We start from the raw sequence: 14,098 nt of genomic DNA on the forward strand, positions 1-14,098 counted from the left end.
CTTACTTTTAAAAATTGTGTCGCATAGGTTTTATTTTTACGTTAAACGTTGTAATGTAACTAGTCATTGAACTACTTTTTTAAACTTGAAACACCTTTACATTTGAAATGAATGCGACATATTTTGGTCAAACGTCATTTTAAAGACTTATGACCACGTAACGGGACCTAAGTAGACGGCGCCGTCAATGACGATTTTGTCGAGTCGCTACACATAATTAAAACTTAACATAAATCTATATTTTTAAAACAATGAATTCTCTTAAGTTTATAAAGATCTATCATTTTAAAACTATAGTACGAGAAAAACAAGTTAAAGTTAGACTTTTTATTCTATTATGTTGTGTATTGTTCTGAAATTTTTTAATGTTCTGACGATGTTGGTGTTATTATTCTAATTTGAACTTTCATAATAAAATTTTGACCCCAGTGAAACAATTTTCTGGATCTGCCACTGACTGTGTTTGCCCCTGGTAAAAAAATACTACTTCCGCCACTGTTCGTAAGCATCCCTATTCTGTATTCCTGGCTTCGCCTCTGATTGAGTGACACCTCTGCATGCCAAATTGTGTAGTTGCGTCTGGAGTGCATGATTATAATATGAATCACATGCATGATATGAAATTATCTATCATATGTGAAATCTCATCATAAGAAAGTGAAAAGTGCCTAAGTAAACATATTTGTTTGATATTGATTACTTGCTATTTTAATTCATTTACATAAGTTTATGTATTTCTGTCTAATCAACACAATGACAAATGATAACCCCCTGATTTACTGTTTTTTTTTTTTAGTTTAGATTTGCATGTTATTGATTGCTAGGTTTTACTATTTTTTACTGTCCCTAGGAACGAAACATGGATTTATCAGTTTTATACTATACATGATCATGTATACTTTCCTCTAGTTATGTGCTAAGTGAATTTGGTATTTTCGATTTTATAAATTATTTAGCCTGAGTTAGCACATCAAGTTTTTAGCGCCGACGCCGCTGCCGGGGACAATTTTGTTTAATTCTAGTGATTATTACGTGCAAGTTTGTTTACTTTTAGTTATTTCGTAGTGTACGTGCTTGTAATTAGTTGATTGTTTTTGATTTTGCAAGATCAAGGTAGTGTATGCCACATACCAAGAAATCGCCTATTCTTGAAGGGTATTCTGATCCAGAGAAGAAGTTTCATAAGTCACACCGTAGAAATCTTTCGGTCATCAACATTGCTTTACCGGCACCTTTTAGTGTAATTAAGATTGAGGGGGCGTGCGTAAGGATAGTACACCTAAAAGTACACCGAGTAGTTCACCAAATAATTCACGACAAAATTCTATTTTTCGACAAGAGGTTATGGCTAACACACAATATATAGAAGAAAGGGCAACAACCACTCACACCGATCAAGGTCATGCTATTCACTAATCGAAGGTTGAAAATGATTTTGCACATGGTTTGAGATCAGTGTCAGTTTAGCGGAACCGCCAAGGAGGATCCTAATGAACATATTAGGGCATTCACATGTATTTGTGGGTGTTCAAGTTTATAGAGGTGAATATGGAAACAGTTTATTTGAGGGTTTTCCCTTGGACTCTGTGATCAAGATATTGGTTGGAGTCACTTCCTGATTAAGTGATAACTACTTGGACGAAGTTGACCGAGAAGTTTCTTAAAAGGTTCTTTCCACCATCTAAAGCTATCAAGTTGCAAATCGAGATCAATCAGTTTACTTAAAAGTCATCCGATACTTTATATGATACTTGGACTAGGTTCTCGAAATTGTTGTGTGCATGTCCTCAACATAAGTTAAACACTTATAAAAAAGTGTCTATTTTCTAAAAGGGTTGCAATTTGTTTACGAGGAAGGATATTGACACCGCATCGGGTGGTTTGGTAATGAAGAAGACTACGGATGAAGATCTTGAGATCTTTGATGATCTTGTTATGCACTCACATGAATGGTATCAAGATATGGATTTACCGAGGTCATCTAGGGTGGCTAGAGCAGATTCAAGTGATGAGATCGTGACCTTAAATGTGAATCTTGACAACTTTGTTAGAATGATGGAGAAAATCAACAAATACATCAATGCTGTTAAGGTAGGTTCTGATAAGTGTGGAGTCCCACACTTAACTAGGGATTGTGACTTGACCATGGAACAACTTGAATCGGTTACTTACATGATTAATCAGTTTGGTGGAGGTCGAAAATATTTTTAATTGCAACTTTAACAATGGATGGAATCAGCAAGGTAATAATTGTGGTTTCACGAAATAAATTCCGAGTATTACAAGAAACCAGAAGAGCATGTTGGTGATATTTCACACTTTATTGAAGCTCAAACCAAGGTGAATGAGTCTAATAGTCAAGTGCTTCGTCATCAGCAAGCAACGATGCAAAACATGGAGACCGAGATAAAGAACATAGTGAAGATGTTGTCCAATCGGAATGGGTCGTCATCGAGCACCACGGGTCAGCATCGACTTTTTAGAAGAAATATAGTGTTGTCACTAACTGGAGTGATGAAGAGGATGGTGAGCTCGAGGAAGTTCTGAAAACTACTACACCGTACCGACCACCGGCTTTGAGGAATGCTAATGGGAAGGTACCTCGAGTTAATAAAATTAAACATGTTCGTTTTTCTAATATTTGTGCATGTATCTAGGAATATGAAACGCATGTTTATGAGGAACTTCTTGAAGGTACTAAGGAAAAGGAAGTTGAGTTTAGTTGTGCAGGGTGGTTGAAAAGAAAGGAATGGAGGAACCGAATGTTGTTTATTCGATTCCGCCGTAGCTCAAGGATCATAGTGAGTTCTTGATTGTTTGTTCTATGGGTGCTGATGATGGTAAGCATGCATCTCTTGCGGATTTAGGTGTATGTGATGCCTTATTCCTTGTTTCAAAGGCTTGGGTTTAGTGAGCTAGAGCCAAAAGATGTGCATATTTGGATGATGGACTAAAGTATTCCAAAACTGTTAGGTGCAGCGATGAATTTAAAGGTAAGAGTTAGTTGCATGACTTTCTTAGCAGATTTTATAGTAATTGATATGGAAGAAGATAGAAAAGTGCCTCTAATTCTAAGAAGAGCATTCTTAGCTACCTCGGGAGCCAATACTAGAAGTTAGTGATTTAAGAAGAGTGATTTAAGTTCTCCGTGTTCGAGTTCTTCGGGATCTAGTAAAGAGGTGGAATCCGATAGGGATGGAAAATGTGAGTTGGAAGTTGAAAAGGATAGTGATGAGGTTAGTGATCATAAGTTGGAAAAGAAGGTGATGTCTAGTGATGGAAATGGTGAAAGTTTGGGAAATAGTTCTTTAAGAAAGTATGATCCAGCTAGCTCTTTGAAAGCCGAAGGTAATAGTTCTTTGGGTAAAAATGGGTCGGCTAGTTCATCGAAAGTCGAAAGTGATAGTGGTAATGATAATGGTGATGATGGGAAAGTAATAGGTCGCGCCATGAGGAAATTGTATGGCCGACTTCATGAAGCAAGGAGGAGAGGAGACGCTAAGCTCTATAAAAGGTTGTTGTTCAACATTTCAAAGAGGGAAATGGAGGTGTTGAAGGAGATAGTTGATGAGGCAAAGACAATAAACTTTTTGTTAGAGTTGTTTCTTCACAATATTGGTAAAGGAGAATCTTTGAGTAAGAAGAAGGTGGAAGAGTCGTCTTCCGATTCAGATGAAGGATAGAGGAGAGATGAGAGTCGAGTGCGCAACTTGAAGAACAAAAAACCACGCACGAGTTACGTGTAGCGTTTGTAAGTTCGTTTTGTATTTTTCTGCATATTTTATTCTTTTGTGTGTGCTTGTGTTCAATTTTATTTTATAAAAATGTAGTACCTGGAAGCGCCGTTGTCTTACTAAGAAGCGTCGCTTTATGCTTATATCGTAAAGAATGCACCGCTTAAACCCCAAAGCGTCGCATAAAATGCAAACAGAAAATTTTTCTCTGAACCACAAAGGGCCTCTTGTGGGTTTAAAGCGCTGCTTGTGGGTTGAAAGTGTCGCCTCTGGTCTGGGTGACTTTTTCATTGGCTTTTCAAAGCGTCGTTTTTCATCTGGAAGCGGCGCCTGCGTCCGAATCAGCACTGTAAAAAAAACATAAAACTTTGAAAAATCCAAAAATATTTTTCCTTTTTTGTACTTGTGTGCTTGTGCGTGTCCGTTGGTATAATAGCATAACCATCAACAATGCTCGGTGACACGCATCACGCACGGGCTTGAACGCATCATGTGTAGTGCGTGATGCGTTGTCAGAGAACATTTTTTTCAATTACTGTAATTTAAAAGTATATTGTTAAACACTTTCGCAAATAGAGGTATTACCATTACCAATATAACTAATAGACAAAATTTGTCTTATTTATTATGAATAGTACTATTCAATTTTTCATTTTTTACAAACCAACCCCCTAACTTTCATTAAAATACAAATCGAACCCCCTACTTTATACCTATATTATAAATTATTATTTATCCCATCACTAACACCAAAAACACCCACCACGCTTTACCGGCTTCTACACTGCGCTCAAACAGTAGGACCCACATAGGCCACTACTGTGCTACATTTATTTTTTTTATTTTTTTGTCTCCAACGATAAAAGAAGCAACTTTCTTAAAAGGAACAACCCTTCAATGCTACCAAAAGATGTCGAAAAATATTTTTGTTTACAAAATAGATCAACTAACTTTAACGCTAAAAGAAGCAACTTTCACAAAAGGAACAACCCTTCAATGTTAGATGTCGAAAAAAATTCTTTTTTACAAAATAGATCCACAAAAAGAAAGACTTTTTTTAACTCGCATTCAAAACGAAGCCCCCGGCGTGAAGCGAGGGCTCCACAACTAGTTTTGACCAATTTTCCTTTAGATAGAGAAATGTCATTTTCTATAGAACCACTATACATCCCTAATCGATTTTAAAAAAAAAAAACTAAGCCCAATTAAATTAAATTACTTCTAATAGCCCAGTCAGTAGTACGTTACCAATAAAACTAAAACACCAAGCCCAACTAAAATAAACTTCTAAGTTTTCGAGTGTTGCACTTGTCTACAGTGACTGTTACAAATTTCCTAAAAACAATGACGAAGTGGTGGCGCACCGCCGTGGTTGGCCTGAGAAACACGACGGCGAAATCAAATTCATACCATACAATCCAAGCAATCCCTAGAGAAATTACCGGTAATAGAGTCTCTGTCAAAGATAGAGCTCAAGGTCGAATACCCGCTGTCGTGTTCGCACAACCTAACCCTAGTATCGCCGGCGACGGCGGAGGTCCGGTGAGGTCTGTTTCTAGAAAGCATTTATTGACCACCGAGAGAAGACAGATTCAATCAATTCTCAAGTCCATTGAGCTTCCTTATTTCTGTACCACAACTTTTCCACTGCAGATCAGGGCCGGGTCGGGTTCTTCTACGTTACTTGAATCCGGAAATGTTCTTCCAATTAAGGCGAGTCTGATATATTTTGCTTTTGAGTTAGGTTATCGAGGCGTATAGTTTTATTTTTATTCTGATTTTTTTATGCATATCAAGTGTTCGATGAAATGCCATAACTACTGTAAACACTGAAATGCAGTTACTTTATGCTTCATGTTATTGGGTATGATAGTCAAGTACTCATAAATGGATTTCAATTAAATTTATATTGATTGTGATTCTAGTTGAGTGGAATTTGGGTGTAGGTGCATAGGGATCCCGAGACCGGAAAGCTTTTAAATTTGGTGTTTGTTTGGGCGGATGAAGGAACGGAACTGAAGGTTGATGTGCCTGTTGTCTTTAAAGGCGAAGATGTTTGCCCTGGTCTTAAGAAAGGTTTGTATCCTTTATTGTTAGTTATGTTTTGTTATTATTTTATAAATATTAGAACTTGATCTTGAAGTTATTATATCTATCAATTACACGTGCAACAAGAGCAATAGAGAAGAAATTTTGTTAAATTGCAAGAATTCAGAGTGTGAAAATACTATTTCATGAAAATTACAACAACAACAACAAAACCCAATACCACATGAGTGGTGTATGGGGGAGGTGAGATGTAGACAATCCTTCCCCTATCCGAGAATAAAGACAAGTCATTTCCCCACCCAGAGTGAAACACTCTCAAAAGTAGATAAAGTCATCCCTCTCTCTATTCGACGGATAAAGAGATTGCTTCCGAGAGGACCTTCGTCCTTTAAGTAGGAAAAAGTTTTTTTTTTAAAATAAAAAATAATAAAATAAAAATAAGTAGACGCCATGAAAATGGTAGAATCAAGTTTCCATGGGTTTTAAATCCTGCCTGGAATTTAATTTAGGCTCTAAGAGTCCGTCAAGTCGCCAATAAATCGACGATTGCTGTCGACTCAATAGAGCCTAGATGATGATGATGATGATGATGATGATGATGATGATGATGATGATGATGATGATGATGATGATGAATCGACTATTTCATGAAAATTGTGTTTGTTAAATTCATTAAAATTTTGAACTGTTAATGTCGATTTTGACCTTAAAGGTTTGGAAACTTCATAAGAATAGTTAAAACAGACACTGAGGTGTGTTTGGAAACTGTTAATGTTCATTTTGGCCTTAAAGGTTTGGAAACTTATTAAGAGTAATTTAACCTTGTATGTTTGTTAGTTCCTTTCAATTCCCCCAAGGTGTGTTTGGAAGTGCTAATGTGATTTAGAAACATATTGAGATTATATAATCAACTGCAAGCTAAATGATAAAAGGTAAAAAGGTAAAAGGTAGAAGGTTTTCCCTGTTCGGGCTACCCGGGAGGGCGAGTACTCCGACCCCATACTCTGATGTACACAGCCCAACATGATTACTCTCTGGATGTTTCCAACCCTTCTCTGGCCACCACTAAATATTCGTCCCATACGGGATTCGAACTTGAGACCTCTTGCAAGGAACTCAGGGCTCAACCACTTGGCTAAATGGCTTTAGGCTAAAACTCCAGATTTTAAAGTGTTGTTAGATTATGGTGCTCTAACCATTATATAATCTTATTAACTACTTTTTGGTTGAGCAAACAGGTGGTTTCCTGAACAAGATAAGAACTAGTTTGAAGTACAAATGTCCATCAGAGCACATTCCCCAGAAGATTGAAATCGACATCAGCAATTTGGACATTGGAGAGAAGGTGTTCATGAAAGATATCAAGGTCCATCCATCTTTAAAGCTTCTAAGCAAAAATGAGTCACTGCCTATTTGCAAGGTTGTTGCAGCTAAGTTAGATAGCCCGCTGCCCACACAGTAGATGGTTCGTCAAAAAAGCGTTTGATTGTTTTTTAGCTATCAATAGAGATGGTCGGATTGTTTTCTCATTCTGTATTGTTTTGGTTTCTAGTACCATTTTTTTCCTTGGCAACTTTATAAGAGTGGCTTCGAACAACTTGTAGGCTTGCATGGTATGAAATTAAGAAATGCGTGCGCATGATAAACCATGATATATCTGTAGGTTATGTAGGTAACGAATTGCAGAATAAAGGATTAATTTAGACCCTGACTTCTGTTTGACATCAAATGAACCACATCCTTAGTGTGTAAACGAAATGTGCCCCATTCCCGACTTCTGTTTGGCATCAAATGAACTGCATCCTTAGAGTGTAAACCGAATGCGTCCCATACTCCCATTACATATTATGTGCCGCATACCTTTATAATCATATGGTTGTGGGCCACCTCTCTTAGCGAGAGGTCAGAAGTTCGACTCCCGTGGGGTGCAGCATTGCACACAAGGTTACCCCTTAACCCTTGAATACCACCCAAAGGTGCATTTCGCACATTGCGTTGCGGGGGCAGTGGGGGAGGAGGGGTTTTACAGCTCATGCCCTCGGATTGGGTCGGGTTTCCTTCTAGGTAGTAGTTGAGTGCGAGTTATCCAAATGCGGGAGATGAACGCGTGAGTGGTTTAGCTTCCCCTAGGTAATCTCGAACTGTTGTTCTGAATAAAAAAACTTTATAAACATATAGGTTGGCTTCAGATGAATGCGTTGCATTAGGTTAAATCTTTGCATTCCATCAGTTTTTTTAAAAGAAAATCTTATCTTTCTCGGGTCGTATTCTGTGGTCGTTTCAAGTTGGTAGCAAACATACCAATAGTCACCTAAATCATATGAGATAGTGACATGTGAAAAAGATCCCAAATCCGTGTACACAACTAAGCAACCCTCGCTGTTAGCTTCTTATTTAAAAAAGACACTTTGTGATAAATGTTATTATTTTGATTTAAAAAGCGCTCGAAAAAATAACATTCATCGAGATGAATATTATTTCTTTGAACGTTTTTTTTCTCAAAATTTATCCTGATTTAGAGTTTAGGCTAAAAACTCAATATAAACCCAAACCCTACTTTCTAAACCCTAATTTCTAAATAACATTCATCATGATAAATGTAATTTTTTTGAGCACTTTCTAGGTCAAAATAATAACATTTATAACAACGTTTGTTTTAAATGTTCATATTTTCAAATAATCTTACTGTTTATAAACAAAAATTTTAAGAAACGTAAAAAAATAAAATTAAAATTACTTCCTTCTTTCCACCCGATATGTCACTTCCCTCTGGATCATCCATCTCTATAATATATATATATATATATATATATATATATATATATATATATATATATATATATATATATATATATATATATATATATATATATATATATATATAGTTTCTATTAAAATTCTATAATTATGATGTCATTATTAAACTATTTCATTTGTTAAAAAAATTCAAAAAACAAAAGTAAAAAAATCTAAATATGGTGGGTGATGTCATTAATCTGAATAATTTTGAATTAAAATTAAATCTTATTAATTAATTAATTATTATTATTGAATTTTATTAATAATTATTTTAATTATTAAAATTAGATAATCTTAATTAATTATTTTGAATTGAGTACGAGGAGGTATAAGAGTTAGGCAGAAGGAAATCAATTCTAAATTTATATTTTAATTTACACTTTTAAAATAAAATGACAATCAATATTATCTCTTATGATTGGATGCGGATTGTTTAATATACATTTTAGGTGTTTGATGAAATGTTCAGCTGACGAGTTTCTTAGTCGGACTCTCTGATTCCACGGGTCACTAAACTAAATGACTTTAACATTTACGTTCACTTAATACCTAAAACATATCATTAAACTGTTTCGTTTAAACAAACTCGTGGTTCCACGGGTCATTTCACTAGTATAAGCATAATTTAACTAATTAAATAAAATAAAAACTAAAATCATTTATACAATTAGAAAAATGAAAAAGAAATTAAAAATACCCAATACCTCATTATTTTACGAGTTTCCTCGCATGCACGCCAAAACCCCACTCCACCCCTCATCACGCCACTTTTCCCATCACCATTAAAAATTATCTTTGACTCAAAACAAAATTTAGCAATCTATTGATTAGACTTCCCTCGAAATTATCTCGACAATCTCAATTTCGAATAGTAATTAGTGTTAGAAAATGTTGAAAAATAAGAGTGAGAGTGTAACATCCCGCATTTTTCCGTTAAATTTATTTTTAACACCGTCTTTTTTTTTATAATATCTTTTGTTATCTAAATTCGTGTCTTTCGTTAACTAACGTTCTTAATATTTCCGTTATTTGATTTTAACATCTCTCGTTTACTCTAGCGTTTTTAAAATATTCGTTCGGTTAATTCACGCACCCGCTTTAAACTCGAGGGACTAGACTTGTCCTGAGACCAAAGTGGTAACTAGTTGTTGACTTAGTCAACTCCACCTCCACCATTCATTTCACTTTTCAATTCTTTTTCTTTTTCCATTTTCTCTCAACATAAAATCCCTAACTTAAACTCATCTTCATCTTCATCACTCATTCATCATCTAATTCGGATTTAGTGAGCTCACAACAAATCCGACTACATATTCTTGATCCTCTCTTCATCCTCTACGTTTTGATACTAACTTCATCGATTTTGGGTAACTTTCTAAAAACTCTAGATTTCTCAAATTCGATTTTTAGACATGAAATGGTGTTAGTTAGTGTCTATGGCTCAAGTCTAACATGAATATGTGTTTGGTTTGCTCGATTTGTTGTTTTGAGTAGCTAGCTTGAATATAAAAAATGGGTGTGCTTAATCTTGAATTTTGGATGATTAAATGTTGTTTAAATGTTAAAGTTCATGTATTAAATGTGTTACTAGCATCATTAGCTTCGTTTTGGTATGTAGGTTGATTTAGAAAAACTTCATTAACAAAATTGATGAATTCATGATTCTTGGTTAGGGTTTGATGAACTTTAAAATGGATTTTTGATGCATTGAATGCTATGACATATTGTTAGTAAGTGTTTAGTTGCAATGTATGTTTAATTACCTTCGAAACGGCGTATCGTATGCGTAAATTGGATTCCCGAATCACCGTTGGCATTTTTGAGCTTGACACGTTAAATAATGATCATTTATTGAGGTTTTCATTATTTTTTATGATAGATTTGATTGATGAAATGTGTTTAGTTGTATTCCTCGTTAAATTACCTTTCCAACGATATAAGATACGTGTTTTGAATGTTTACGGTTCATAAGTTATGGTTGTTTGAAGTTGGATTCGTTTAAGTGTTCAAAACTGCCAGACTTGCTGAACAGACCATCTGAGCGCCGCTCAAGGTCTTGGAGTGCCGCTCTGGGCCCCGGCTGTCTAAAAATGCACATTTTCGTTTAATCCTAACTATACTACGCACCCCCGATCAACATGAAACTTGGCCAACATACTTATATATGCTTATCTTTCATAGAAAAATTGTCGGATACCCGACCCGACCCCGTTGACTTTTTCATTGACTTTGACCAAAGTTGACTTTTATTCAAACTTAACCAATACCTTGTTTAATCGTTATAACCTTTCGTTTACACTTATATCTTGCATGAAACTTGACAACGTGATTCACATGCTACATAATCGAGTCGTAACGAGTCATATGACTAATTGAACACAGTTCGCCCGACTTTGTGTCGTGACTGGTTAATTGATACAACTTACTTGTTTAGGTCAAGACTAAACAACTTTCATGCACACGTTTACTTTGTGAAGTACTTATATACTCGTGCACTCGAGGTGAGATCATAGTCCCACCTTTTCAACAACTTTTATACTTTTAAATCGTGGGCTGAGAAACTTATACTTTTTTACATCTTGTACTAACTTTTATGCTTTGAACACAAGTACGAAAACAAACATTCCACAGCGAGTTTGAACAAAAATCCTCAATTCAATTATCATTAGTTGCACTTGCGGGTGTAAGCGTGAACTAATGTTGTGTGGATCCATGCGGGCTAGACGTGCTCTCATTCGGACGGTTCGCTACCGTTGGCGGATGAAATATATTTTCGATTTTAGCGTATGTTCTAATACTACATAACAGGGTACCAAACAGTAAAGTCTTGATAATTGGGTGCTCGCGAACGTACTTTTGGAATGCAAACGATTTGGAAAATCAACTATATTAAATCTTGTGGTTCAAAACCAACGTTTATTGCAACACCTATGATTTCACCAACATTTTTCGTTGACAGTTTTCTATATGTTTCTCAGGTTCATACTTGGCTACTTGATACATGCTTCCGCACACTTTGATTACTTGCTTGGAGTCAAGCATACATGCATACGCTAGCGATAGCACTTTTTGATTCAAACTTAAAGCATACATATTTACGCTATTTATACCAACCGTGATTTTAAACTAATTATGTCGCAAGTTATTTCATTTATACTTTACAACTTTTGTAAACTTAAACTAGTTGTCGAACCGTTTGGTAAACTAAACTTTGTAAGTCTTATACATTTCAAATGAATGCGACATAATTTTGGTCAAACGCGTCTCATTTAGGGACTATGACCACGTAACAGGACCTAAGTTAACGGCGCCGTCAATGACAATTTTTTCGGGTCGTTACAGATGGTATCAGAGCATTGGTTGTAGGGAACTAGGATGTGCATTAGTGTGTCTGACAGAGTCGTTAGGACGCATTAGTGAATCTAGACTACAACCGGATAGTTAATCATTGCATTCTGGCTTGCATTTGCTATAGATAGCACTTACTTGACTACTTATGCATTTATACTTGAATCTGTAACATCCCGCGTTTTTCCGTTAAATTTATTTTTAACACTGTCTTTTTTTTATATAAATATCTTTCGTTATTTAAATTCGTAGTTTCCGTTGACTAACGTTCATAATATTCCCGTTATTTAATTATAACATCACTCGTTTACTCGAGCGTTTTTTTAAAATATTCGTTTGGTTAATTCCCGCACCCGCTTTGAAACTTGAGGGACCGAAGTTGCTAAGTGGGCAAACTAGTTGACTAGGTCAACTAGTCAACCCACCTCATCCACCCATTCATTCCCACCCACCTCCTCATCTCTTTCTCTCTTCTTACTTCCATTTTGGAACTTAAACACCCAACTCACAAAATCATCATCTAAATCCGGATCAAGAGGCAAACATCAAAACAAATTACATTTTCGTGATCCTCTCTTCATCCTCTACATTTTGGTACCAATTTCTTCACACTTGGGTAACATTTCTAAAACTCTAAATTTTCTTTAAATTCGTTTTATATACTTGAAATGGTGTTGGTTAGTGTCTATGGCTCGTGTATAACATGAATATATGATTTCTTTGCTCGATTTGTTATTTTGAGTAACTAGTTTGAACATTTGAAATGAGTTTGCTTAATCTTGCATTTTGGAAGATTAAATGTTGTTTAAATACTAAAGTTCATGCTTTAATTGTGTTACTAGTATCACTAGCTTCGTTTTGATGCGTAGGTTGATTAAGAAAACTTCAAAAACATGAATATTGATTTTTGTGGATTTTGGTTAGGGTTTGATAGACTTAAAACGAGCTTTTGATGTTTTAAATGTCGTGAAATGTTATTTGTGAGTGTTTAGTTGTAATGTATGTTTCATTACCTTCAAAATGGCATATCATACATGTAAATTGGTTGCCCGAATCATGAAATGCGTTTTACAAACTTGAAACTTTGATTATGAACGTTCATTGAACATTTGACGAGAATTTGATTATTTTAAATGCATGTTTTGATTGATAATATGTACTTAGTTGTGTCCCTTGTCAAAAGAGCTTTCCAACGATATAAGATACGCATTCTAAGTGTTTACGGTTTGTATTTTGTGCTAAATTGAGTTTTGGAAAAGACTTGAACAATTGAGACTGACCAGGTACCAGCACCCGTTATTCGCAGCGGCTCGGCCAGCCTTTGTCGCAGCGCGACAATAGGCATGGTTTGATTCTGACCTCCTTGTCCAATATACGAAAAATGTTTGGCACGCTATGGACCTCCGATTCACATGTAACTTGTTCTAACGTGCACTCAAGGTGAGATCATAGTCCCATCTTTCAAACAACTTTTATGCTTTAAACTATGGGATGAGAAACATATACGTATCATGCTTTTACACTTTGAACACAAGTACGAAAACGAACATTCCACGTACGGTTTTGAACAAAAATCCTCAATTCAATTATCATTAGTTACACTTGCAGGGTGTAAACGTGAACTTATATTATGTGATCACATGGGCTTGACGAGCCTCATTCGGACGGTTCGCTACCGTTAGCGGATGAAATATATTTTCGGGTCTAGTGTATGTTCTAACACTACGCAAAGGGTGCAAAACATTTAAGTTTGATAATTGGGTGCCCGCGAAACAAATAACAACTTTGGAATGCAAATGATTTTGATAATCATATTATATTAAATCTTGTGGTTCAAATGCAACGTTTACTAAAACACCTATGATTTCACCAACGTTTTCGTTGACAGTTTTCTATATGTTTCTCAGGTTCATACTTGGCTATTTGATACATGCTTCCGCGTACACTCATACTTGCTTGGAGTCAAGCATACATACATACATACGCTAGTGATAGCACCTTTGGATTCAAACTTTTGTCTACATACTTACGCTACTTATAGAAACCGTGATTTTCAACTAATTATGTCGCAAGTTATTTCATTTATACTTTATACTCTTGTAAACTTGAAATTGTTGTCGAACGGTTTTGTAAACTAAACTTTGTAAGTCTTGTACGTTTCAAATGAA

At 35.5% G+C, this 14,098-nt stretch overlaps 1 protein-coding gene across 1 annotated transcript; it reads left to right on the forward strand.

The window, feature by feature from the left end:
• The first annotated feature begins 5,005 nt into the window (after positions 1–5,005).
• On the forward strand, positions 5,006–7,485 carry LOC139867139 (uncharacterized). Its single transcript, XM_071855472.1, has 3 exons — positions 5,006–5,447; positions 5,681–5,810; positions 7,022–7,485. The coding sequence occupies exons 1-3, from the start codon at positions 5,079–5,081 to the stop codon at positions 7,243–7,245; spliced, it is 723 nt and encodes a 240-aa protein (XP_071711573.1). The 5' UTR covers positions 5,006–5,078; the 3' UTR covers positions 7,246–7,485.
• Positions 7,486–14,098: the final 6,613 nt, after the last annotated feature.

The sequence above is a fragment of the Rutidosis leptorrhynchoides genome, chromosome 9 (assembly GCF_046630445.1).
Source record: "Rutidosis leptorrhynchoides isolate AG116_Rl617_1_P2 chromosome 9, CSIRO_AGI_Rlap_v1, whole genome shotgun sequence".
In the NCBI taxonomy this organism is placed as follows: domain Eukaryota; kingdom Viridiplantae; phylum Streptophyta; class Magnoliopsida; order Asterales; family Asteraceae; genus Rutidosis; species Rutidosis leptorrhynchoides.